The 7,773-nt window shown below is 37.4% G+C and overlaps 1 protein-coding gene across 2 annotated transcripts in view; it reads right to left on the bottom strand.

Annotated features, from left to right (window-relative positions):
- Positions 1 to 2,875: 2,875 nt before the first annotated feature.
- GPR180 (G protein-coupled receptor 180) overlaps positions 2,876 to 7,773 on the bottom strand; it is a 28,345-nt gene continuing 23,447 nt past the window's right edge. Inside the window, exons 8-9 of one of the 2 annotated variants that reach the window (XM_070579061.1) lie at positions 6,010 to 6,087; positions 2,876 to 5,026 (exon numbers count right to left, since the gene is read on the bottom strand). In XM_070579061.1, the coding sequence (XP_070435162.1) occupies positions 4,868 to 5,026; positions 6,010 to 6,087 (237 nt within the window). In that variant the 3' untranslated portion in view covers positions 2,876 to 4,867. Of the gene's footprint in view, positions 5,027 to 6,009; positions 6,088 to 6,946; positions 7,276 to 7,773 lie in introns of those variants that run through there. The other variant, XM_070579062.1, reaches the window with a different exon arrangement.

The following is a 7,773-nucleotide window of genomic DNA, read 5'->3' as shown; positions in this document are numbered from 1 at the left end:
TTTAACATATAAAATAAGGGATTTCTTGTAGGGATTATAGGAGGCTGTTCCTTTTGTGTCTGGCATGTGGGAAGGGAAGACGGATGTGATGTGGGGGAAGCAAGGACACACTGGAGGCTGCCAGGATGAGCAGAACCCATGGAGCTGAGTGGAACTCGTGAGGATGGACTGGAACCCATGCCAGTCTCTCACTGCCTTCAAGCCTCCATCCTCAATGATGGGACTTTCCTGCAGAACCTGGCACCCTTCATCATGGAATAATACAGACACACCTGGCCCGGGAGTCAGAGAAGCTAAAGGAGGTGATCCAGCAGGAGCTGGCGTTCCTGTGGGCCTGGTCGTTGGCCCACAGACCAAGAACATGAGTCAGCAGATAAGCAACAACGTGGGTGAGCAGCAACAGTGCATGCCTTGCGTGGACCTTTCAATTATAAAAAGAATCTGGATCTGGCTACTTTACTTCTGCCTTATAAGTCTCGCACCAAACGTCTCTTGTGACACACACTATCGTGGAACTATGCAGGGAGAATTCTAGGAAGAATCTCCAGCTTAGCTAAATCGGCACCATATAAATTCACCACAGATGATCAGAGGTCTCTGAAAGACATTTGAGCTGAGAACGTGAAGGATGAGGAGGATTCAGCCACGCAACCATGCCAAGATTTGCAAGAGAATATTCCAGACAGAAGAAACAGCTAATGCAAAGGCTCTGAGGCAGTGACATAAATGAAGCATTTTTTGATGATGAGGCTGGGGTATGGTGAGAGGGGAAGTGGCACGAAATGAGATCAAAGACAGAGGCAGGGATCAGATTGTGTGGGGCCCTGTAGAATGTGGAAATGAGCATAGATCACTTTTTTCCTAAGTGCAGTGGGAAGCAACTAAAGAGCTTTTAACAGGGCAGTAGCAGTTTGATCTGATTTACATTTTTAACCTCTATTTTAAAATAATTTCAAACTTAAAATAAGGCATAGAGGTAGCACAAAGAACTCCATCATCCAGTTGATTTCCCTTTGCTTTGTGGAGAAAGGGCCACTTCCATCCTGGTATTCTATGTAAACGATGCCCCTAGAGCACAATGTTCACAATGCCCCTGGAATTGTGCAGAGAAGGCTGCCCAGCTATGGGAAGCAGCAGTATTACTTAGAGAACCACTGTAAGAGTTCAGGCTAGCAGGCTTCCACCCTAGTCTTCAGATCTCAAAAGAAAATCAATCTCATTATTTTAGTTTCAATTCACGAATTCATGTTGGAAAGAAAAACAGTATTATCTCTTCAGATCTGGTCTCAAATTGAGTATCACATCGCTTCTCAAAAACAAACAAAAAACCTCAAAGATTTGACACCACGAAAGCTATTTAAAGAGACCGTTTCACAAATAATTTCAGATTTCCAGAGAACATACACAGCCTCCTAAGGGAAGCATGTTGAAGGGGCCAACGTTCACGTTGATGGACAAGTTCTAGTCTCATTATGTTAGCGTTGGCTTTAGACCAACTCAGACTTGGCTTACCTTCCTTGAGATCATGAAAACTGTTCCTAAAGCCAGCTCTTCTGCCTGGCTTCTCTCTCCCTGCTAACGATAAGGTCTGACTGAAAGCAAGGTTCAAATACTGAAGTGTGCTGAGGTACACACTTACAGACACGCACACTCGTTTCCGGTTCAGCACAATTTTCCAGGATTAATGTTAAAATCAACAGCCAGAATTAACTATGGATAGCCGTTCATTCTCACTAAAAACAGACATTCCTAATAGGTACTCATTGTTACCAAACCACGTTCGTTTTTGCCCGCCGCCCAGAAAGCCAAACACCGAGACGGCGAGATTACAGCAGAGTTTACTCACAAGGCAGCCATGTGAGGAAGTGAGAGCATGAGCCTCAAATTTGCTTCCCTGAAAACAGGGACTCAGGGATATTTATGGGATAGGGGGCAAAGTGGTCTGAAACGTGGAGAGAGGTGATTGGAGGTGAGGCGGTGAGGTAATTGATGATGTGCGCAAGCGTAGTCAGACTTCACGCCTCTTCATAGGACCCATGTTCACAAAATGGCAGCATTAGCATGATCTGAGGGTGGAGGTTTTAGCCTCTTGATGTCACCAAAGGTCGCCTACCAGACATCTCCACAGGCCCAGTTGATAAGCTGGTGGTCTCAACTGGCCTGAAGTGGACAAGGAGTTCTAATTCCTGAAAAATAGCTCAAACACCCATTACCGTGGTGACGCAGGCTCCAGGGAGATGTTCTCTATAGGAGCCTAGTGGGAGTCAGAGAGCATATTGCCTAAGCAGCACAGTTAACAAGAGACAGGTTAAGCAGCTAAAGGCTATAATCAGTAATCGCAAAAAGGAAAAAGCTTTAGTTCTTAGCTACTTAATCATGGCTAACTCCTTGCCGGCTTCATCATTAAGTCATGAGGGGAGAGGAGACAAATGAAAGAGAAGTCAGGGGACTTGAGGGGAATCAGAGTCTCTCTCGCCCTCAGTTAAGGGGGCCTGGTCTGTGTGACAGAGCTAGGGGGTGGGTGTGAAGGGCCTGATGCACAGGAGGCACTCAGGTAGGCAGGAGCTAACATTAGCCATGGCGATGGAAATAAACATCTTCTATACTTTCGTAAGTGAAGAAGTAAAACGCTTCTGGAGGGGGAAAAGAAAAAAGCTCTGGACAGACCATTCATCTTTTTAAAGAAAAAAAGTAACAACAGATTTTTAAAAAAGCATTATCTAACAGAGAAAGAAAAGTAGAAAAGTTTTGATCTTTAATTAGAGTTCGCAGTATACACTTATCTTTCTGTAGTCTGTGGTGACAAATCTCCAGGTAAACATTCAGAAAGAGAAAAAGAGGGATGCTGTGTCATGACTTAAGTATAAACTTGAGCTCTGATTACTAAACTTTATTAACAACTGTTTTACACATTAACAACTGTTTTCCTTCATTTAACAATGGCTCTTGAATAACAAAATAAATTATCAGCAAATTCAACCATAAATTAAAAAACAAAGTAAAAACAAAACCTGGTAAAGTCTCAAAAATGCAAGCACAGTAATATTTGTCATATATGTTAATTACAGTTTCTATGTTCTTTGTTTAAGGTAACACAAAGATGATTCCTTTCCCATTGTCGCAAGTTCACAACATTTATGAAAAGGCTTTTTTCACTTTTTTCTTTCAGCTTAACTGCACCTCAGTTGCACCACAGACAATAACTGGGGTTATTATTGAGATGTGGTAAAAAGAAAGGTCATGACCACTCGGCAGACCATGTAAACCTAAAATATCCCTCAGACTTTCGAGTCACAACCTGTGGCTCTCATTTATTAAATAATTTACAAAGAACTGTGAGAGATGACGTAATGAGCAGGCTGAACTCTGTCGCTCTGTCATTCTGCTAGCCACAAACACGTACATTTTGCCTTTAAAATGAAGCAGAATACTATTCATTTCCCATGAGACTAGGTGTAAGGGAAGAAACAAAGAGGAAGCCACAGATATTTTTAAGCTGTGCTACATTATTTTAACTATTTAATTAAAAAGTTTAATTGCCAGATCAGTGTACCATTTCTTGCGTAAACATGTAATACCTTTGAAAGCAGATAAAAAAAATATTTTTTAAATAAGCCAGAGGTAAAAACGAAAAGGTCTAAACAACTGGACAAACAGGAACAAAATAATTACTAATCAGAGACTATTAATTGGAATACTCATTTTATACAGCAGGTACTGACAACCACTTAGCAATTCTTTAAATAGGCACTTCATAGAGTATTTTTTACCTAGCGTACTCAATACTGGGGCATCACATACACAAAAAATATGGCTTTATTACAAAGGATTCAAGATGGCAACTACTTAGAATCCAGTGCCAACACGGATTATAACAAATCCAGTGAGTATTTTGTTTTTCAATTATTCATAGAAAATTTAATCCTGATTAAGTATCCTTGGGCAGGAATTCATGGGTAGTTGATGACTGAAACCAATATTTATGTGAAATGCTTCTGTTAATTTAATCTGTGTATACGGCTTAATTATGATTGGGGATTCAGTGTAAGAGAAATGAATTATATCAGGATTAAAATTTTAGTACCATATCACATAGTACTTTTTCCTTCTTTCTTTTTAAACATGTAAACCTGCTTTCCCTTCACCTAAGTGCTCAGGATTTTAAAACCCTTTGTCCTTACAGCCCACGTAATGTGTCTAAGTTGTATTTGTCATAGAATATCCGTCAAAAACCCTCTGCTAATCAAGCTAAGACCTGAACTAGAGCCAAAGGTGATAGAAGAAAGTGGAGAATAACCCCACCCACAAATAAACAAAGGCTTATTCATTGAACCACGAATATATTTTATATTCATTTTCTGAAATAATTTCATTTGCAATTCTTTTACACTCCAATATAAAATGCATTTCCTTACAGCATAAAAGGAAGCAGTTTTTAATCAGTGTACTACACTGATTTCATAACTGGACTTAGTTTAGATATGTATAAGCAGTAATCATTTAACTGATTACTTTTTATAAGACTATCAAACCTGAGTTACCATTGATATAAGATGAGGCATTCTAACTGGTGAATCACTTACCAAAATATCATATAATTCTTTTTAATCTTTATTTCCATATGGAAATTGCATAAAACACCTTATAACAACACTCTTTCTTGAAAGTTTATTAAGTTTATTTCAAAACATTTCATTTATAACCTTTTTCAGTTTTGATACTGCTTAAATGCAGTTGTATAAATAACATGCTCTGTTTTCTCTGTTCAATTTTTCATACGAAAAGTATGAAAAAAAAAGTCACTGTATTTGGATCCTTATTGCACTCTGTTCAATAGATTCACTTTTCCTTTAGAGAAAATCAAGTATCAGAAGTGAGGCCGACTTTTGTGTCCAGATGATATGGTCAGTGGTAGTGTTACAGAGGAAAGCGAAGAAACTTCCCAGTATAGACTGTGGGATAGAAAGAGTCTGTAGAGAATAACCATGGAAATAGACTGGCAAAGGATGACACCTATTGTAATAACCTGAAAAGAAAAGAAAGGGAATGCTTTTATTACATGCAGAAACAGAGAAATTATATTCAATTTATCATGAACTTACATATTTTATATAAACATATATCTGTTATATAACTACTCTATCCTCCACATTTACCATGGGTGCATTTTATCAAAGAAATTTTCAATAGGACTAATGTTCAGAACTGTAATTGTTCAAAGGCAAAATTCCTTTAAGCGTCAGTTTACAGATGCCACAATAAGACATAAAAGAATAATTTGCTAAACCACTCTTTCCTCAGGGTGCACACACTACAGAAAGTAATAAGAAAAATCAGGTTCCTGGCCAATCTAGTAACAGGAATAAACCATGCCCCTACCTGAATCTTGAAGAGAATTCTAAAGGCCCCTTCGAAAATTCTCGTCGCTTCTCTATTTTTGTAGACTAGCTTCCTATCTATGTACCCACTATAAATACCTCAGGCCCAACATTCATTGGTGTGTTCAAGCACATACTGCACTGCTTGGAAAGGGCTCCTGGCAGAACTCCCCTTTGAAATGATGGAGCTGTTCACCAAAGAAGGTAGGTATCAACGCACACAGAATGTGGCAGACTCGAGCGTGGCTCCAGTCTGTAGCCTGTTGGAGCAACTAGACCAATTTTTACAAATCTATCTTAATTTTTACAATTACGTAGCAAAACATTTTAATAATTTTTTCTTAACAAAAAGATGTGTTACAAATTCTCTATTTATAAAACAGTATTATGAAATTGGCTAAAATAAGAATAACAAAAGCTATTTTCCATCATTTTGCTTAAAAACTAAACTTAAAATTTTTCTTTTGTATTTTAAACTTCTAATTTATATAATTACTGTTTCAATATTTTGTTTCAAAGTTTTATTTTAAAGAACTCAAGAAACCTCTGAATGAATAAACAGGTCTTTCTTTCTTTAATAATTTCCCAATACAGACTACAAAAAGCTATTTTAATCATGTATATTACTTACCTTATCTCTTTGGTATTCACTAAAAATGACAGAAATGCATACAAGAACTGGATGGCATAGAAACCACAAGATACAGCCCTGAAATGAATGAAAATAAGTCAAGTAAGTGCAGCTATATCTTTACTTTCACAATATACCACATAAAAAACATTTCTAGTATATTTAGGAGGTCTTGATTGATCTCAATTGGCTTTTAGAGTAGAACTTGCAACAAAATGCAGAAATACATTTGCTGTGGCTGTGACATTAACATTTTGTTTCTAATTAAATGGGTATATTCTGGAGTATTTAAAATCTTAAATCTTTTTATGTACACACATTTTGATACAGTACAAATACATTAATATAAGTAACAAATAAATAATTGAGAAAAGGTATAAATGTATATTTCTGAAAAAATTAAAAATGTACATTCACGTTTACACGTAGATACACAAAGAAATTCTGTAAGAATACACAAAAACTGATTAATAGTGGTTACCTGTTTGAGGGTTAGCACAGAAGAGAGTGGAAGTCGGAGAGTAAGAATGGGAAACTTTTTAACACTATACTTTTCAAATATCTCTTTTATATTTTTCCTGGAACCATGGTAACATATTCTCTTTTCCAAAATTAAATTTGAAATAAAATAAGTTAATAAATAGTAGCTGTTGAGATGCTTAGTATATTGAAGACACAGGCAAAAAAAAAGACGTAGAAAAATGTGTTTAGCATGCACTATTCATATAAAAATGGAGGGAAATATGTAGGCATATATATTAAAAATTATCTGGAAGGAGAAATTAGGAATTAGTAGCAGCAATTACGAGTAGGTGATAACTGAGTAGACGGGAGAGAGGTAAGAAACAAGTTTTGCTATTCTTTAAACATTTTTGGATGTATGAACCTATTCAAAAGTTCAATTAAAACACATAATTTTTTTTAAGTTCAAGAAAAAAGTTTGGTATTGTTTTAAACATAAAAGAAAAAATTTAGTTTCTAAACACCTTCAATATATACTAACTTTTCAAACAATAAGCACTACTGTCCCTGGGAAAAGTTCAAGAGCAAAACAGTATTTTCTTGCCTGTTTGGGACTCAGAAGCCTGAGGGGTTCCCAGGGCTGCAGCTCCGACAAGCTGCACAGCAGGAGTAAAGGAGGCATTGGGCCCCGCTTCCACAGTGGCCGTGGACCGCTCGGACAGCCAGGGACGAGGGGGCGCTGACTGAACAGCTTATCAGAACACTGTGTTGAGTTGTCAAGATGAAGGGGTATGAACTCTCAATCTGACGGAAAAACAGAACCTTCTAGGGAGGGAGGCTCCCGATTTTCCCCTTTATTAAATGGGTATGGTACAGAAAAACTCAAATTTGTTTTTAGATCTCACTAGCATAAGAAGGACATAGAGGGGGGAACAAAGTGAACATGATCTCATATGGATGCGGGGAAATGCTGGAGCATAAGATGTACTCAGCCTTCCGGTCCATCTGCTTATGCTGAAGGATAGCTCCTCACAGTGCGTTAAAGAACATTACATAATTCTGAGAGGAAAATTCCAAAGTCAATTAATAACTGTTTTGAGAAATGCATACCATATTCTAATTCAAAAAAATTCTTAAATTCTGATACTACAGAAAAAAACGTAACATCCCTATTGATAAAGAAATTATGAGCCAGGCAAAATTGACCTGCCAAAGATTATATGGAAACAACTATTCCACGGGTTCTGTAAAATGGGGATAATATCTACGTCTCACAGGTTGCAAAGATTAAACTAACTGAAG

Source organism: Equus przewalskii, chromosome 16 (genome assembly GCF_037783145.1).
Source record: "Equus przewalskii isolate Varuska chromosome 16, EquPr2, whole genome shotgun sequence".
NCBI lineage: Eukaryota > Metazoa > Chordata > Mammalia > Perissodactyla > Equidae > Equus > Equus przewalskii.
Note: the sequence above shows the minus strand (reverse complement) of the source record. Positions and strands in the feature narration are given on the sequence as shown.